Genomic DNA, 20339 nt, shown 5'->3' with positions numbered 1-20339 from the left:
AAGCATGAGCCTCTCTTTTGAGCATCAAGTTGAAGAAGAACCTCTTCATCGCGTTGCCATCTTCGTTGAAGCATGGAGATCATCTTCTCCATCATCATCTACTTGATCATGAACCAAATCATAGAATTTTTCATCGCTGCGCGTTGATTCAGAGTGCCTCCATCAACTGTTGTGCCACACCATCACCTGTTCGTACGACTGTATGAATCTGTACAAGTGTACGGAATTGTACGGACATGTGCATGGCTGTACGAACTAAAAATTTCAAAAACCCTAAAACTACTCCAAAAACCCTAAAAACTGCTTTTTGGAGGTTTTTATCACCCGAAAACCATTAAAACAGGTTTTATATGTAGGAGTTGTGGAGATTGCTCATGGGATGAATGAGTGATTCTTGGACTTGGACTTGGATTTGGATCTGGATCTGAACTTGGACTTGGACTTGGACTTCGATTTGGATCTAGGCTTAAGACTTGGACTTGGACTTGGACTTGGATGGATTTGGATCTGGACTTGGACTTGGATTTGGACTTGATCATTGGATTGGAACTAGAACTTGGACTTGATCAATGGATTGGAACTAGAGCTTGGACTTTATCATTGGATTGGACTAGAACTTGGATTGGAACTGGAACTGGAACTTGGACTAGAACTTGGATTGGAACTAGAACTTGGACTTGGACTTGGACTTGGATTTGGATTTGGATTCCTGGGATTTGGATTTGGATTCATTGGACTTGGGTTCATTGGATTTGGATTTGGATTTGGATTGGGATATTAGATCTGGTACTAGCCCGGTGAGAGATACTTGTGAGTCATCCCCGTGGTGTGCTCCGCATCATCAGAGATCTCGTGCCTAGACATAGCTATCGACATCGACTTGGATATCCTACATCAGTATATATGTTTGTTTTGTATTCATTGATTGTATTGATCCTGCCTGGCCAACGTGCCCGTAGATTGTTCTTGAATAAATTCCTGAAAGGAGGCGGTGAAAGGGGGTGGGTCATGTTCCCCGCTTAGTGTGGTGTATTGTGCAAGATCCCTATTCCCTTCTCTCTCTCTATATCTTTATCTCTTGGACACGTGGTTGAGTCTATCACTGCACGCCCCGTTGGGCTCACACTTGCCTCCAAAAAGTCCTAGCCTACTGACTCAGCCCCTAAAGGACTGAATGAATCTCAATCTATGCCTTGGGTTGCTTAAATAGTACCAAAATCACCAATTGGCCAGCCCATCAACTAGTCGGCCAATTCCACTGTTGTCAGCCAACTACCGACCTGCAATAACAGCATTAAATAAATATTGTTGTCCCCACACGTGTGGTCCTGAACTGCAGCCGACATAACTCCTACTAATGCCTTTAGCTCCTATGTGCTGGTCTAAACCCTAAACAGTCTGTTCTGCTACCTCCAGCCTTGGGTAGTCAGCCATGTACATGTGTGCGCATGACATCCCCTCTTGCTAAACTTGATGACGGGATTCCAACCTTGACCTTGGATGACTCTCATCATCCCCTTGTCTCCTCATGAATTCCCACGCATGCCATCCTTCTGTTTCTGGCAACACTTTCGCTAAAAACACTACTCGATCTCCAAATCTGATGAATATTTATGCATCTGTCCCACTTTGTCCCCTTTCCTTCTTGCCATGTCCCTAAACACTTTCTTTGGTCTTCTTTTCGTAAGTATTGAGTGTGGCACTCACTCCACCCCTTGGAGGATCATCCTCTGTTGGAACTGTTGCTTGAAAGCCTTTCCCCAAGTGGCATCCGACTCACACGACTGCCATTCCCCTTCGGTCTTGTGGAACACCACCAACCAATCTCCTGGGAACTTCTTCCATGTCTTTTTTTTTGGGGGGAAAAAGATCCTTCTAATAGTTAACAAAATACCAACCACGAAGGACTAAATACAACCACGAAGGGCTAGATACACAACTCCCCTCCATGAACAGGCCAAGGATCAAAGAGTCAAAAGGTGGAGAAAGATGCCTTCTCCTCCGGCTCGCCGCTCTATGAGGAGAAGGCTATCTCATAAAGGGAGGGGGGGGAGGGGGAAGAAACATAGTTGTCACGGTACGAAAATACGATACCGTACGGGAATTTTTGGTATGATATGAAATTTTCGGATACCGTACGATAAAATGCGGGTTTTTTTTTAACACTTACAAACTATGAAGCTTCAAGCTTGAATGTGAGGGCAGGTTGGGGGGGGGGGGGGGGGGGTGGAGGGGGGAGGAGTCTATAGTGCTTGAGGAACCAGAACATGGAGATGTGTCTCTCCCAGTTGGATCTTTGTGTTTGGTGGGAGGACTATGGGACAGACACTCCAGAGTTGCAACAATTGGCCATCAAGATTCTAAGCCAGGCGGTCAATTCGTCTCGTTTGGAGAAACTATGGAGCTCATTTAGACATATCGCTTCGAAGAAGCGAAACCAGCTTGGCACTCAAAAGACAAATGATCTAATTTTTGTGAGCGCCAATTTGCGTCTTCTTGAGCGAAATGAGAACCCCCAATCTTGGAAGGATGAGAAGGGTTCAGGGACAGAGGAGCATGCCAGTTAACCGCCTACCCCGATAGCTACTTTGGGCGAAGCAGGGGATTGCGGCTCCAACGACTTTCTAGCTTCTGCTGATTTGGGCTCAGATGATGTGCATCTCTCACAAGTTTGAGTCTACTCATGAGTTCCAAACTTGGCTGATGTATTTGCATTGTACTTTCTATTCTAAATTCAACAAGAAATTGACTTGATCTTGACCTTCTACCAATTCTTTCTAGCATTGTAACCTTGCTCAATCATCAACTTGATCCTGCTTATGCAAGTGCCCTATCTCAATGCAACTAACTCTATGACATGGCATGATGACATAGCATTGGAATTCAATTTTCCGTTTTCAAAATGTTTTGGGGGTTTCCAATTTCATTCCATCCAGACATTTTGAAAACTATCGAGCAAACAGCTCAATGCAAAGCCTCCTAAATGGATGAGCTGAAATTGAAAGAGGAACTACTGATATTCACCCCAAAAAACAACCCAATTCACAGAGGACATCTGCCATAGATGATTGCTGGCTGTTGCAGGCCCAGGTTTGCTGCTGCTTCCCACTGCCAAAGGCCACTCTGAACACAATGGACAGGGGCTGAGGCGGATGCTGGCCCATGTCTTGTCACAACTGCTCCCATATGGCTGTCTCAGGCAACCAGAGAAGGCTTTTTTCCCCGGAAAAAAGATCCCTCTGTTAGTCAAAAAACAAACACCATAGACTAAATGTACATGCTCAGAACCCTCCAAAGAAGTAACGTAGGCACTGGGGACAGTAGTCCCTTCCATGGCTGGCCGCTCTCGGAGGGAACCTACCCCATACAAGAGGAGAAGAAAGATCTCGCCATCCCAACGAATAGAAAGGGACCCCGGCACCATGTGTGCAGAAAAGCCCTTGCTGTCTACGCATGCGATCTGAACCTCCCTGTAGCTTCCCCCACTAGCTGCAGAGGGTATGGTATGAATGATGTCGGTCCATATGGAAGGGATGGACTCACAAGGGGTAAAAGTGCCCTCTATGGCCTGCCATATATGCCATGCAGCAATGCTGCTTACTAGTCCCCGTGGAGACCAAGGCTCTCGCGAGTTGCCAAGAGTGGGAACAGTATCAATCTTGAAGTAAGAGAGTCGGAGAGCCTATCCTCCTTGTGCCTCCTCATATGAGAGAACGGAGCCAGACTCAAGCCACCCAAGCTACTGCACACACCTCCCCCCCCCCCCACCCCGGTGATGGTGCGCGGAGCGGCCCATACAGTCGTGTAGAGACAAAGGATCCTCTGCCAAACCTGTTGCGCTTTGAGGCAGTCCCAAAGGCAGTACCAGTGTGACTCCGTATGATGACTGCAACACACACACACTGTGCCAGCCGTCCTCCGATGGCCAACCAAGTGCCGATGGCGAGGCTGCAGTGGGCTAGCTGCCAAAGAAAGACTGTGATCTTCCTTGACTGATAGCTGTCCCACAGGCACTTCCAAAAATCTCCAAGGAATGCCCTGGGAAGAGTACCATCGGTCTCATGAATGTGGATCCTCCGACCCATCCTCCCCGTGTAGTGACAAAAGGGAGGAGAGATGCCCTGGGAGGACCAATGAGCTGCCGCTACTGGGGTACCATCCATCTCCTGAATCTGGATCCTCCAACACATCCTCACCGTGTAGTGACAAAAGGGAGGAGAGATGCCCTGGGAGGACCAATGAGCTGCCGCTACTGGGGTACCATCCATCTCCTGAATCTGGATCCTCCAACACATCCTCACCGTGTAGTGACAAAAGGGGGTGGTTGGGCTCTCTGGGCTGAAAGGGTCCCACCACTCCCACTCGCCGTGGTCCCACTAAACACATGTCAGGGGTCAGCTCTCCCAGAGCCAAAGTCACCAAGATCTGTCATGGGCCACCTTGGCCAGAGGATGGTCTATGTGAACTGGTGATCATGGAAACCAATAATCCTCACTCACTTCAGAGATCCACCACTGAACAACTCAGTGCAGGAGAGTGTTGCCAGCCCTGAGGGCCTACTCAGAAAATTAGTGCAGGCCCCGCGTCTGCACTGAGGACTACAAAGGGGATATCATGCGAGTGAAGGAGCCTAACCACTCCGGGGGGGGGGGGGGGGGGGGGGGGGGGGAAGGATCCAGTAAACAAGTCAGCCAAAATGAGGGGGGATGACTGAGTCAAATGCCTCTGGCGGAAGCCTTCTGAAGCTGACCTACTCTCCCAAGGTACTGAGGGGCCCCCATGCAATACGTGTGCAAGTGCCCAAGGGTGTCCACTCGGCATCCTGAAGAGATGGTTCCATATCAACAGTTGGCGGAGTCTCTCCTCATCAAAGGTCGGAGGCAACTCGGTGAGGGCTGGTTTGAGGTGACCCCAAGCTCTAATCAAACTGCCTGCAAATCGGTCCTCAAAAGAGGAGCTGAGGCCACAGGCACGGGCCTCCATGAAGATCCATCTTACTAGGGGTCCACGGTCCACTAACAGATGGGATGCGGACTGAAATCCGAGCACATATGAAAGCCTTCCAGGGCTCACTCCCTGGTTAAAGGCCCCGAACAACCAGATTTCCCGAAAGGGCTCTGCTTTGAATAGTGGGATCAATGATGCCCAACCTCCACAATGTCGAGGCTGAATAATAACCCTCTGTCCCTGTCCAAAGGAAATTCTGGATCAGCATCTGCACCTGTCCAAGGCATGCCTGAGAAAACACCCAACAAGAAGTAATGTACCACATGGTGGCCATGAGCACCTGGAAGGAGAAGTCCTCGATTGCCTGTGCAAATCTCAAAAGATTTCCCTCCTCTCCCTCCTGAATAAGGACCTGGCTGTGGGTGGCAGACTAAAGTGCAGAGACTATCATGCTGGGAATCCCAACCCTCAAGGAAAGCCCAATCTACTCTGTCATAGGCTTTCTCAAAATACCCGGGAACAGCACTGCCATATCCTCATGTTGGAGGTGGGTCATGGCATCGCCTGCCAAGAAGTGAAAAAGTTATCCAGGATGCTCCTATCAACCCTGTCTGAGTGCCATGAATCAGATCTGGGAGGTGAGGATGAATGTGGCAACTAAAGGCTTTGGCAAGGATTTTGTAGGCACTGCCAAGGAGGGTGATGGGGCATCACTGACAACCAGAAAAGGCTAACTGCCATCTGTGCACGAATATAATATTTACCTCTCTCTCCCAAAAAAAAAAAAAGAGAGAGAGAGACTTGTGCCAATTCCTTTGGATTTTATCTACAAGAAGATTCTGAGCGATAGGCAAATGTTTCAAACAATTACCAGAGCAAATGAAAAAGAATGAAGCACTTCAAGATACATGTGTACCTCGCTCTCCATCAGAAGCTGCTGAAATGCAGTTGGCAAAAACGGGAACATAGCACTACCAAGTGTTTCGATCATTCGATGAAGAAAAGATACGACCTGTATAAATAGAAAATTCGTGCATGAGTAATGACTTGTGAACAGAATCAAACAACATAGCAGAAAATCAGGGTATCATGGGTTCTCCTGGGTCTCCTGGCCAGGTCTCAAAAAAATAACAGCACCTTTCCTCTTAGAGCTTTATTCTTTGGAAACACTTGAAGTACACGGAGCAAAACATCCAACGCCTGCTTTAACAATTACAGGAGCGGAACAATAAGATAAAATCTGTGTATCACTATTCATCATCACTATAATGTGACCAAGGGTGTTTGGATGATCCTTTACCTGTTTGAACAAAATGCCAATGGCAGGGCGCGTGCTAGTGGCAAGTTGCTCCCCAAAGCCCTGTTCATGTGTCCCCAAGGAGAAGAAACCATGAAACTTAATAATTTTTTGTAGAAAAGAAAATAAATGACAACCACAAAGTTGGACATCTAGCATTTGGATATCATATCTCACTGCCCAGGAAGGGTTATGAGTTTGAACCCCAATACTTGTGGGTGCGCGCGTGTGTGTGTGTGTGCAGTTTTCTCTTCCAATTCTACCTTGGTCACATAGACAAATTGACAATTCCATGTCTAAAGCAATGGAATGCCTATGGAAAACCAAAGCGGATAGAAAAGGGCTACGTTTGTTGAGGCAAGAGCTCATATGTTTGCCCAAAATGCATGGTGGGCTCAATGTCCTTAATATTCATTATCATATACTGGCAAGGAAGGCCACTCTTTTACCTGCTTTTATAGAGCATGTGAATGCCATGGGCACGTATCTTGGGAACTATGTGCACTAACATGTGTACATATGCATATGGGCATTGGATTATCAATTATGATGATATAGTCTTTGCGTGTTTCACTGGCCGTATTCCGGGCTCTCCATATACAACTGCTCTTATTCAAGATTGACAAGCTATCCTATGCCATCTACAATGGTCCGGTATGCCTCCAAATCGGGGTAACTCAATGTTGCTGCAAAGTATTCATTGGAGCAGGGTATTTGATTGACCGCTTGCTTTTTCTCATCCAAGAAAGGCCTACAATTTGTCTACATTGGGGATTCGTCACATATGTGACATCGTGGATGAAAATGGTTATGTTTTCACTTTTCCACAAGCCGTTAGGCAATGTAATTTGGGGATCCATCACAGGCCAATCTAGAGAGTCGTTTGGAAATGATGCGACCTTTTCAGCCAGTCCCAATGCTTGAGGAGGCAGGGAGACTTTAAGATTGGCTTTTTGATGGGCACTTTCCAAGATATACTCTTATGCCTTTTTACCAATTGTTTGTCGCCAAGGCTTACTTACAGGTTGCTCTTAACACCCCCATGGATTGAGGACCGTGCAAATCGCCTTTGGCATATGGCAAAATCTCTTGCTTGGTGGAAAGCTGCATTGAAAAGAATTTAGAAGAGCTGATTGCCCCTCAAGCAACAATTGTTTCTATGGAGATGTGTGTGGTTAGGGTATTCCCAGTGGAAACTCTTTTGGCACGAAGGCATATTGCGACTGCATGTTGTAGGTGATGCTCCCATTCTAGAGAGACAGTGCCTCATCTTCTTTGGTATTGCTTGCACTCTCGGGGTTTTCTTAATGCCAAGCTCGTTTTCTTGGAAGGCGTTTCGAGCGAATGTTTTGGCTTTTTGGCTGTCTTTCTCCTCCACTACCAACTTATACAAACCTCCTTGACTAGACTAGATTATGGACATTGTGGACTATCTAACATGCTCGGAATCAGCTGCTCTTCTCCGGAGCTTCGTTTCAGCTCTTTGCTTACTTCCGAAGAGCCCTTTTACAATCCCTTCGAGATTCTCATGAACTCAAAGAGCTTTTCTTTTAGCAACTAGAAGTGTTTTCCCACTGTTCCTAAACCAAGTAGTAGCTGCCCCACTCTGGGACAACTATGAATGTACATTGACTCTTCTAATAAGACACTGGCTTCACTAAAAAAAATGTGTGTGTGTGTGTGTGTGTGTGTGTGTGTGTGTGGGCATGTGCATATATGTATCCTTGCATGTGTGTGTGTGTGTGTGCGTATGTGCGCACGCGCGCTCACAAAATTGCCTAAAATGCAATAATGCCAAGAAACTTCAAAAATGGCAAATTAGGGCAAGACAAAAAACTCTCAAGGATAAAGGTTGCTCTTCAAAGGCCTTCTTTAAGATTCTACATACTTCCAGGTAGAGTCAGTCCATTCATTGACTCAAAAAAGACAATGGGCAGTGGACTCAAAATAAATATCCACTAGAGACAGAAGTATTGAACCATTTTATTGCCCTTCTGTTGCCCCTACACAGCCATTGGAGCAAATCTTGCATACGCGTCGCATTCTTTTGTAGCAAATTGTTACACCTCAAAAAGCAATGGAAATGGAAAAGTCATTTACAGAGGATGAATTGCATGATGCCCTATGTGGTTTAGGAAAATGGAAATCTCCTGGCTGGGATGGCTTTGCAGTAGAGTTCTTTCTTGAGTATTGGGATTCACTCAAAAATGAAGTGCTTTAAATGATTAATATTTGTTTGTGCTTCCAACCTCTTAGTAGCAACGGTTGGTGCATTTGCTCCCTAAAAAACAGCTATGTGATAAACTAATAGATTGGAGACCTATCATCCTTATGCCTCTCATTTACAAGCTAGTTGCTAAAATGCTGGTAAACAGATTGAAAGATGTCCTTCATGATGGACTCCACCTACACAATATGGTTTCATGCCTAGGTGACAAATCATGGATAACATTGCTACAGAGGCATTGAATATGCTAAATACACAAATCAGGATGTCCTCATAATGCAAATAGATATTGAAAAGACGTTTGACACAGTTCAATGGCAATTCATAGCTCAAGTGATGGACAAAATGGGTATTGGTCCAAAAATGAGGAATATCATATATTGGTTGTATGAGAAAGGAACAGCCCAATGTATTATTGGAAATGAACTCTCTGCTCCATGGCAGCTTGGATGACCTGTGAGCCAAGGATGTCCACTGAGTGCCTTGCTTTATGCAATAGCTACTCACCCAATGCTCTTGTACATGGACAATTTGATTGTAGAAGGGAGGCTACATGGTATTGACATTACAAAAGCCAGTCAATTTGTTAGTCAAGGTTATGGAGATGATTCCCCACGAACACATAACATGATGTCAATGCAATCATAGATGCATTGAAGCTATATGCATTAGGTGTTGGATTGAAGGTTAATTTCACTAAGTCAAAGCTGTTCCTCTTAGAGAATGTGATTGCCATTCCATTCTTTGGCCATAACTCATATTGCCTCGAGACCAATTAGCACAACATCTTGGATATCCTATCAGATGGAAAGTGTCTCTTAAGCAAGAAAGGCAATGAGTTTTGGATAAGCTGAATCACAAGATTGAGTATTGGAAACTATCGATTTGGCCATTGCATGTATGGCTGCGTATTGTCTAATCCATCATCATGGCCTATGTTCACTTCCACTTACCTCTTGTGCCTTGGTGAAATAAGGATATTGATAGTTTCATGTCCAAAGCTTTGGAATATTTATGGTGGACCAAAACAAATAGAAAGGCTGTCAAATTGCTGCATGGAGGTCTAAATATACTCAATATTCCCTACCATGTCATTGCAAGAAAGGCAACTCTACTTCTTGAATTCCTTCACCAAAGCAACCTTGGACTTTGATGTTGGCAATTTGATTGCGACAATGAAAACAAAGGCTTTTGGGGATTGGATAGTTTCCCACCAAGAAGTCATATTTGGAAGATTTCAAGGCCGCATTGTGAGCTGCCCTTATTCCACCACGCTTATACATGACTAGCAAATGCTTCTTTGTCATCTTTCTTGGTCAGGCAGACCTCCAAATAGAGGCAACTCTGCGTGAAAAGAAAGTATTCATTGGAGTAAGGCTTTTCAGCACTCATTGGCTGCACTACAACCCAGAAAAGTATATTTTCTCTCCAACTTTGGAATACGCCTAGTTGATGATCAAGGCAATATATTTTCCTTTCCACAGTTGTTAGAAGATACAATCTGGGTATGCATCACAGACATGTATGGCATGAAGTAATTTCTATATTGCAAGATTTTCAACCGGTGCCTCCACTTGAGGAGAAGGTCAGATTGAGAGACTGAAAGTTTGATAGGCAACTTCTAGGTTACTCTCCTTTCTCTTTCCATACCTCACGGTAGCTAGAGCTTATAAAATTATGCTCCCTCCACCTTGGATATAGATACATGCGAATCAGTTGTGGCAAGTAAACAAACCTCTTTGCTGGTGGAAGACCCCTTTGACCACAGTTTGGAAAAGCAAATTGTCTTTCAAATGACGACTTTTCTTGTGGAGATGCATTGTGGGTGCACTCCCGGTTGGCACCTTCTTAGCTAAGAGAAACATTACACCTTCCTCTTGCAAGAGGGGTTCTCATATCACCAAGAGACAGTTATTCGTTTGTCATCGCCCTCTTCTCGTGCTCTCTTGGACAGACTTTGTCAGGGAACTTGAGTGCGATTTCCCGACAACAACGTCGGGAAATTCTTATGGATGTTCGGGCGCCTTTCTTCACCTTGGCTAGATTACACAGTTTTCCTTTCCTGGACTAGATACTGGGCTTTGTGTGGACGATCCACCATGCACGAAATCAGCTGATTTTCTGCCATGAGGAGATCGTATGCTTCACTTTTTTCAGCCATGAGAAGATCATATGCTTCACTTTTTTCAGGAGGTCTCTTTACCTTTCACTCCAAGATTCTTTTGACCTCAGAGATGTTTCCTTTCAACAGTTTGAGGTGTTTTCCCACTGTTTCTCATACCTGAGTAGTAGTTGTCCCACCTTGGGATAGCTATGAATGTACCATACACTCCTTAATGAAGGAGTGGTTTCACAAAAAATGTGTGTGTGTGTGTGGGGGGGGGGGGGGGGCGTGCACACATGTATGATTGCACGTGTATGTGTACATGCGTGTGTGTGGGGGGGGGGGGGGGGGTGGGCACGCGCGTGCGCACATATCTATACTTGCACGTGTATGTGTACCTGCGTGTGTGTGTGTGTGTGTGTGTGTGTGTGTGTGAGAGAGAGAGAGAGAGAGAGAGAGAGAGCGAGAGAGAAAACTCACAAAAAAAGAACAATACCTTACTCAAGGAATTTATTGCTACAATAACTTGTTGCAAGGCTACCACAGTGGCAGAAGGTCCAATGGTATCTTCTCCCAAAGGCTGATTAGCAAGCAATGAATCAACCTGCAAACCATATGTTTTAAAAAATACAATTGAAAAGTCTTCTGCTTGAAAGTATACAAGAAACTTTTAGCGGATAAGAAGCTGACAATCTCTAAACAATGGCATCAGAGTTGATTGCAATACAGAAGATCTACTAAACTTAACGTTTTTTAATCTAGAAAAGAACTTTGACCTCTTTTTTTTATGTATAAATGCTAGCTTAGCCCAAAGAGCATCCATAGCAATGTAAAGTTCTCTGTATGCATCATTATCATTACACATTTAGGTACTTTTTGGCTTTAGCTGCAGACTGCTGCAAAGCTCTAAACTGGTTTGATGCCCAATACGTAGAGACTACATGTGGACTATGGTGCCCACATGCCACATTGCGTAGGGATGGCAATGTTTATGGCTAAAACTGAAGCACCTTAGCTCCATACAGCCCTTGTTTACCCTCAAGCAAAGAGAGGTCCAGTCTGTACTAAATGCCCAGCTTCAGCTGGTAAAGCCTAAACAAGACAAAGGGAAAAAATAAATTACGAATTAGGGCAATTAGGGAAAAGGGGGGAAATTAGGAGAAACTGGGCAATTGGGATACTAAGAGAGAGAGAGAGAGAGAGAGAAGAAAGAAAGAAAGAAAGAAAGCTGTATTAACGTCTACTAGAGGTCGAACTCGCCCTATGAGACAAATCAATGTACAACTGTCAATGTCTTCTGGATGTCCAGAAAAAAAAAGGACAAAATGAACATGAAATAAACTATGAAAGTACTGAGCTAGTGGGGGGGTGTGATGGATGGAGCACTACTGCTAGAGGCTGAGAGAGAGAGAAAGAAAGAAAGAAAGATATATTAACGTCTACAAGATCCAATGGGTCTATGAGACCAAAAAAGTTGTACATGTGATCCATGTGTAAACTAAGATAGAAAAGACTTGTCTACAAAATGAAATATGTACAATGAATCAAGGAGACATCATGTGTCATTCTCCCTAGCCTCACGGTACATAATGTCTCCTGTGATAGTGCCACATTACAGCGCTGGAGTCAGTCACATGGGATGCGAAATGGGGACGGGAAACGGGGACCGAAAAGATTGAGAATGGCCATTCCTTGTGACTATAGAGTGACATGGGACGGGAAGGGGAACGGGAAGATTCTGCCATCCCCAACGTTCCCGAGTCTAAAAATTCCCATTCCCTGTGACTATGGCTGGAGTATATCCTGGATCTAAAGCTGCCAATAGGATGGCCTGGATCTCTTAAGGCAGTCTTTGGAGGGACATGCCCTCTCACTAATGTTGCCACATATGTAAGGCACAACGTGTCTTGGGTCTGGAATGAACTCTCCCAATGAGCTCAGGTGTGTTGTCCATGATCTCTCTGTTCCCTCAGATGCTGCTTGGACTCGGTGTCTGTCGCGCAATCACCTGGTGGAGCCTGAAGAAGGCTGTGAAAGATGTGTGTGTGGTTCCCTCATCATGCAGTCTGCATATCCGCTCCTCCCATGGTTGTCTCCATCCAGAGGCAATGAAAGACACCCGATGGAAATCCTCATGGCATGGGAGATGTGTCCACAGAGGTAGCTGGGTTTCTCAATGACACCATCCTCGGTGACTCTCAAAACTAAAGCTTCGTTTTGAAAGCTCTATTGGGATTCGAAGTCTCATGTGTGTGTCCCCTCGTGTGTGACCCCCTGTTTCTGTGTCTCTGTGTGTGTGCGCGCGCGCGCGCGCGTTGCATACGTGTCTTAGAGAGTTTGTGTATGTGTGGTGTGTGTGGTGTGTGTGGTGTGTGACCGCTGTGCGTGAGACCTGTGACTGCTGCACGTCAGAGACCTGAGACTGTTGTACGTGAGAGAGGCTGTCGAACTGCTCTTGCTCGACAACTGGGCTTTCTCACCTGCATGCTTTCTCGCCCTATAGGACTGCTTGCTTCTACACCTATTCGCTTGCAGATCTGTTCGCATGTGTCCTGCTCGAGCAGTTTCTTTAGTTTTGCCTTCCTCACCTGTTCATTCGTTTTGACCTGCTCGGCTCCTTCTCTGTGGGCATGTGTGTTGATTTGTTTGCCTACTCGACCCCTTCTGACTCTTTTTTGCCTCGCTTGTATAGCTCTTGTCAGTGTGAACCTTGCTTGCTCTTCTGCCTCCTTTCTTGTCTGTGCATCGTTTGCCCGCTGCTTTGCTCCTTTCTTGTCACATGCACTCTGCACTGTAGTGCATGGTGACAAGATGGTTCATCATCATCAGTGCAACATTGTACATTATTAGTACCTTTTAGGATGAAAATTGTCCTACGCCGTGACCCCATTGTAATCCTCAGTCCAAGATAAGTCAAGCACGAGCTACGTAGGTCACTCTCAGCCTTAGACAACCAGTCAGTCAGTCCAAGTCCCTTAACCCACTTGAAGAGATGCATTCATGCATGTAGAGTCAGTAGAAGCCTTAGAGTTTGCATCAGGACATGTGTGCATTTATGCATAGCATTCATCCCATAGTCATGTAGGCCATCTAAACCATTATAGAAGCCTTCAGATATCATCTAGCATTCACCAAAATTTATCTAGTATCATTCCCATAATTTACTGCATTTATTGGGCATTTTTACATCATTTATATATTTTGTGCCTGGACAAGTGCAGTCGGCCAGCTCTGTAGCCAGCCGACCAACATCCCTTGTCCATATAAATAGCTGAGCATGTAGTCCTTTCATTCATTCATATATCATTCAGCCTCGAAGCACTCAACGCTTGGAGCCTTCAGCACAAGGAGCATAAGCAATTGCAGAATTCAGCACATCAGCCTTCAGCATTTTCCTCATCAGCATATAGGAGCATCAACGCTTTGAGCAATTCAGCCTCCATGCAATAAAACGCAACATCTACAGCATTCACCCTTCAGTACCCCTTGCGTTTTCAGCATTCATACAGTTTTCAGCATCCTCATATGCATCGTTTTGCTACAGGCACTTGGTGAAGGTAAAACTCGGCATTCATACTCATTTTCAGCATTCATACATAGTCTAGAACAGTCCCAATCAGGCCCTTCTCTCAGCCTCAGATTTGCAGCCTTCCTACATCCATTGGGAAGAGTGCATAGGCTCGAGATTGGTCATCATTGGTGCTTCTACAACCGCCGTGTCCGGTTCAGCCCGACTCTTGGTCTTCCTAGATCTTGCGTTTGGCTTATCGTCAGTCCACTGTTAGTCTCTTCAAAGAAATAAAGCAAATACTATTTCGCTAAAGGGATAGGGGGCCCTTCAGTGGGTAATTCGGGACCCCATACGGTGTACAATTTCTCTCTCTCTCTCTCAAATCTCTTAAAGTTTGAAGTCTTAAAGTGGATTGCTAAACTCGCGAAACTCAGGATATAGAAGACGGTGTGAGCATTTGTGTGACAGGGTCCTCAAATTACGAATACTTCCGCTGCATGTTACATTTCTTGTTGCTACTTACTGCCTCTTGCTTCATAACGTCCATCTTCGCTTCCTCTTCACCTTCTTGACTGCCTTGTGTGCTCTTTCTCTTGCGAGCATCTTCTCTCCTTCAGTTGTGGATGCAGCTGATTTTTCTCTTGCGAGCATCTTCTCTCCTTCAGTTGTGGATGCGGCTGATTTTTCTCTTGACACCATGGGACAACAAGAATAGGTACTCCACTATGAAAGAAGGCATGAAAAATCTTTTGATGTCACGGATTCTAAGAAGCCAAGACATGAGGATCCTGTTGCATAGTTTCTTTATGATGTGTTGCATCAGGATCTTCAGGGTGCAAAATGGGAAAAGCCCAAACCTACACTGAAGCGTACTATCCCAAAGAATGTAATTCTCCCCAAAGTTACAAAGTTCTCTGAATAGGCTGTAATCCTCTTCTTTCCAGGCCCGGTGTCCTTTGCGGAGGATGTTGGACAGTGGTTGAACACAGTGCTTGCAGGTTTACATGTAGAAGGTGTTTACTATGCAGCCCGTGGATTATAAGTAGTAGTGCTCAAGCAACCTGACTTCAAGCAGTAGTTATTTCAAAAGTCTCCTTTGTTCTATGGTCAGCAGATGGTCCATGTGCTACCTTGGACCCCTACTACTGACTATCAAGCGCTCGTGCAGCATCATTGTCCGGTTTGGGTGGAAGTTGTTGGCTTCTCTATGATTTTCTGTGATGCTCTTCCATATTTGGCACAAAGTCGTGGCACAATTAATTGCCCTCCCAATGTCATGGGTAATCATAATAAGTTGTGGTTTTGTCGGACACAGATAAGCCAACCCTTGAATTGATAAGTATGGAAGTTGATGATGTGCACATGGGTGAAAAATGTTTTGAGCTCAAATGGGATGCATTTGCAGGAGCTTGTTTTCATTGTCATAAATTTGAACACTTTGCAGATGACTGCCCCACCCTCAAATTACACCCGCCTGCTGATTCCTGGCCGCCGACAGCTTTGGTTAATGATAATGCCCCTCCATCTAAGATATGCCAAACAGGACCCATGATTGGTATATAGACTAGAGGAAAGGGTACTGTGCAGCTACAATTAGCACCCCAACAAGCACAAGTAGTAATGCAAAAAAACAAGTCTCCTAAGGACACAGCTACTATAGATGTGTGCAGACCTGCTTTTTTTTTTTTTTTCCGGAAAAAAGATCCTTCTATTAGTTAATGAGAAAACGCCATATGGCTACAAAGCTCACCTCGCAAGGAGGGATAAAACACAATGAACACCTGAGCTCCCCCCCGTGGCTGGCCGCTCTCTGGGGGGGGCTACCTAGTAATACATGAAGGAGGTGAGAAAAGCCAAACTGGCGGCCGATAGTGCCAAATGACATCCTCGTCCCTCGCGGTGAGGAAAGGGCCAGGCTGCCAAGTGCGGAGGAAAGCCTTGCGGCGCCCTCTCATGCGATCCGAGTCTCCCTGGAGTTTCCCCCAGTGTCCTCTCAAGGTGTGGATGATGTCCACCCAGAGGGCCTGTATGACCTCCGCCGGTGGAGTCGTCTGGTGGTCAATGGCCTCCCTGCATCGGGCTCTCCATATGTGCCAGGCCGTCATGCTGCTGATCAACTCCCATCTCTGCCCGACCCCCTCCTGAGAGGCTGCCGAGGAGAAGTCTGGCGTCGGAACCACCGCCATCGCCCTGTCAGAGACCTGGATGGTCACACTGCCAGGAGCGTCCTCATATCCAAGTGCAGGGCCGCTATCCGTGGCCCAAGCTACCGCACCCCATGTCACCAACATCTCCCCTGGAGAACCTGCAAAAACCATCCTGAGAGCGCGCTGCCAGACCTGCTGTGCCTGTGGGCAATCCCATAAGCAGTGCCGCTGTGACTCCTGTGCATGATCGCACCGAGGGCAGGACGCTGGGTGTCTACCAAAAGCAAGCCAAGCCCCCACAGCCAATCCTCTATGCGCTGTGAGCCAGAGAAAAAGTGTCACCTTCCGGGGACGGAAGCTGGCCCAAAGGCGCTGCCAGAAGTCCCTAAGAAAGGCAGGGGAGAGCCCCTGTCGCCGCCAATGCTCGGCCGCTGCCGGGGTGCTCGCTATCCTGTGTCTCTGAATCCGCCGCCCCAGCCTCGCAGTGTACTGAAAAAAGGGAATGGCAGGGCTGGTAGGGGCCGAGTAGGGATCTCGCCAAAACCACTCCCCTGGGTCCCACTGAAGGCGAACAAGAGGCTTGCTGTCCCAAGCCCAGAGTCTCCAAGAACAATCCTCCCCTATCGAGGCCGGTGAGGGGTGCAGACCTGCTTTGGATAAGGACGACTAGCAAACCCCTAATGCCAAAAAGTTTATACGGCCACGTCAATTACAACTCTGTCATTGGTCTGATCCTTCCTCCATGCATACTCGCACTTCATCTTCTAGTCCTACATCTACCTCTGCTAAGATAGATGCTAGTATGCTCTAGTCTAACGTTGTGAAAGGTGGCATTCAAGCTTTGCAGGGTGATATAGATATGATGGTTACTTAACCGTCTCTTTTCTCCTCTTTATGATGATGAATGCACCTATAAAATGTGTATCATACAATGTACAGGGTTTTTGTTCCTCTAACAAATGGAGACTTGTATGGGAATATGTACATACAATGCATCCTGATATCATGTTTTTTCAAGAACATAACCAGGATGAATTTGCTAGCAAGACAAGTTTCTTTGCTAGCTACTGTATGTATTATGCTTGCTTGGGTTCTCTTTCTAGTGTTTGTGTGTTGGTTAAGAAAATTTTACAGCCTATAGTGGCTTATAATGATCCAGATGGCAGACTGATTATTGTGCAATGCATGCTCAATGGGGAGCTCTATGAGTTTGGCTTTGTATATGCCCCTACAGTTTCAACCCGTCGAACTCATTTGCGGCCATTTATGAGTCAGTATCCTCGGTTGTCCAATGCGCTTATCTGTGCGGATTTCAATAACGCCCCTTCTTCTCAAGACAACACTTGGGGTCATTCACATATGTTTGCTTTTGAGAAAGTGGCCTAGAGAAATGTTGTAGTTGATCTTGGATGGCAAGATTTATGGACAACCACTTCTGAACTTTTTTGGCAAAATTCTTGATATAAGGCGGCCTTAAGACTTCTCAAGTATGAGTTCATATGCTTACCGAAAATGCATGGAGGGCTTAATATTTTGAATATCCATTACCATGTTTTGGCACGCAAAGCCACTTTGCTTCCGACTTTTATTGTGCAGCAACAACCCTGGACACTTATGATTGCAGCTCTTTGCTTTGATGCGAATATAGATGCATTTGGCAAATGGCAGCTAACTCACTGGGAACTTCTATTTGGCTATGTGGAGGGTAGAATTGCTCGATGTGCCCTTATGTCTCTCATCTCCTTGCAGACTGGAAGCTTGTTCTACAATATATTCAGTGGTCAAGTAGACCTCCTGAGATTGGTAACACTTTAAGACAAGAAAATATCTTTTGGAGCCTTGCATTCCCTACTCCTTTGGCTCTTCGTTCCCCTCGGCAATCTTACTTTCCTTCTACAAAAGGCATTTGGGTTTGCAAAGATGTTGATGCTGAAGGAAATGTTTTGTCCTTTCCTCGAGCTCAAAGCCATTGGCACTTGGGTATGCACTATAGACCTTTATGGCGTATGTTACAGGAACAATTGCAGCCTTTTGCTCCTGTTACGCTTGTTCCGGATGGTGAAAGAATGGAGGATTGGATTTTCAATAGGACAGATCCTAGACCTTATCCATGGTAGAGAGAGGGGCAGGCCCTCAAGCAGTAGTAGAGCACCAGGCCCCGACTTCGGGTGACCCAGTAGACAGTAAGTGGTGCACGGTTGGACCGCGCCCAACCACCAGACGACCACTAGAGCCGAGTGCCACCGACGGGCATACCAGGCTGGCAGATCTCAGGAGGATTCGGTTCTGTCAGAGAACCGTTATGAGCATTTATCCTAGCACGTTCCCATTGCTGACACGCCCTCTCCAGCCCCTGAGCAGGCCCCTCCGGACCCACCGGTATGGCATCCGTGTTAGAAATAATGTCCTGACATTATTATGGGCAGTGGCCAATGTATTAGGACCGGCCGGGCACTTTTTACTCACTTTAAGTGAGGTTTTTTCCCCGCGCCCAATAAGGCGCCCAACTTACCGTTATGTGAAACGGGCACCAGTTAGGGTTATTATATGCCCTAAGTTTTGTAACAATCTTATCTTCATTATTTGAGCTCCATCGTTTTGCTCCTTGCCTCCACACGTTTTGTTCTGTTTCTTCGTGTGCTCCACACCGTCTCTCACACTCACAATTGGTATCAGAGCTGGTTATTGTTCCTGCTCCCGCCTTCCCTACTGCTGGTGAAGCACTTTCGTCGCGAAGAAACAGGTCTATTGTGCTGGTCGCCTGCTTCTGGTGCTGAAAAACAGGTCGCCCTCCTTCTACAGACCTGGGCGACTGCTTTCTGTGTGTCTCGGGCACTGATCTGGTGCAAAAAGCAGTGCTGGTCGTTTTTCTACAGGCCGTACAGCATCTGTGCAGCACGTGTGGCTGCTGGTTGCTGTTTTTCTGTTCGTACAGGTCTGTACGACCAGTTTTGGTGCTGTTTTCTGATAGTACAGCAGCCGTACAGCAGTCGTACAGCCCTATCTGCTGTTTTCTGTGCGTACAGTTCTGTACAGCACCTGCTGGTTGCTGTTTGCTGTCCGTACAGCCTTCTGTACCGTCTTCTGCATCAGTTCGTACCTCAGCAATCTGCAGCAGCAACTCGGGTGAGTCTACTTGCTGAATTTTGGAGCTTAACTGTGAATTTTGTCAGCAAATCAAGTCAGAAATTTGGGGCTTTTGCTGTTTTTGTGTTGCTGCACAATCTGTGACAGCTCCCACAGGCTTTTTGTGGGAATCAGAGAAATTTGAGCCACCAGAAATTTGGGGCTTTTGTTGCTGTGCTGTCTATCTATGTGAAACAGACAGTCTCGAGCAATATTTGTGGACTCTTGTGCAGTCAGTCTCTTTTGCAGGTTACAGTTTGCTCTCATGGCACAGAACACTGCTGATGTGTTTGGGTTTTTAGCCCAGGAAGATAAGTTGGATGGAACCAACTATTCCCTGTGGAGCTTTATGCTCAGGAATCTGCTAGTTGCAAAGAATTTGTGGAATTATGTAAGTGGAGCTGAGGCAAGGCCTATGCATGTGGCCCCAGCTACCCCTCCACAACATGGCAGGCAGCAGGTTGTACTACCAGCTCCTCAGGCACCTACACAGGAACAAACTAGGTGGGATTCCAGGGATGCTCAGGCACTCTCTTTGATTGCACTTTCAGTTAAGAGGTCCATTATTCCGCATATCCGTTCATGCAGGACATCTCAGGCTGCATGGGATACTTTGGAGCACATGTATCAGGCTCGCAATGAGGCTAGAGTTGCCTTTTTGAAGCGGGAACTATCACACTTGTGCATGGATGAGGGTGATTCTATGCAGGATCATCTTACGAAGATTCAGGATTTGAGAGAACAGCTCTTGAATATTGATGAAATCATTTCTGATGCTGAGATGGTCACCACTACACTTAACTCTTTACCGAGCTCTTATTTGGGTTTTCATACATCTCTTCACTTGTCCATGAGGGGTAATCCAGTCCCTCTATCCTTTCAGGATTTGGTTGGACTTTTGCTGCAAGAAGAGCAGACTCGGAAAAATGTCATGCAAAGAAGTGGTGAGCAAGCACTCTTTGCCAAGAACAAGGGCAAAG

General features: G+C 46.0%; 1 protein-coding gene across 3 annotated transcripts in view; it reads right to left on the bottom strand.

Annotated features, from left to right (window-relative positions):
* The window catches only part of PSD (ARM repeat superfamily protein), a 67438-nt gene that overhangs the window by 25610 nt on the left and 21489 nt on the right, over window positions 1-20339 (bottom strand). The window contains exons 4-7 of one of the 3 annotated variants that reach the window (XM_086822967.1): window positions 11072-11179; window positions 6248-6307; window positions 6085-6147; window positions 5864-5959 (exon numbers count right to left, since the gene is read on the bottom strand). In XM_086822967.1, the coding sequence (XP_086679093.1) occupies window positions 5864-5959; window positions 6085-6147; window positions 6248-6307; window positions 11072-11179 (327 nt within the window). The remainder of the gene's footprint in view (window positions 1-5863; window positions 5960-6084; window positions 6148-6247; window positions 6308-11071; window positions 11180-20339) is intronic. The other 2 variants (XM_086822968.1, XM_086822969.1) reach the window with 2 other exon arrangements.

The sequence above is a fragment of the Cibotium barometz genome, chromosome 29 (genome assembly GCF_041138505.1).
Source record: "Cibotium barometz isolate CiBa-2024 chromosome 29, ASM4113850v1, whole genome shotgun sequence".
Classification (NCBI taxonomy): Eukaryota; Viridiplantae; Streptophyta; class Polypodiopsida; order Cyatheales; family Cibotiaceae; genus Cibotium; species Cibotium barometz.
Note: the sequence above shows the minus strand (reverse complement) of the source record. Positions and strands in the feature narration are given on the sequence as shown.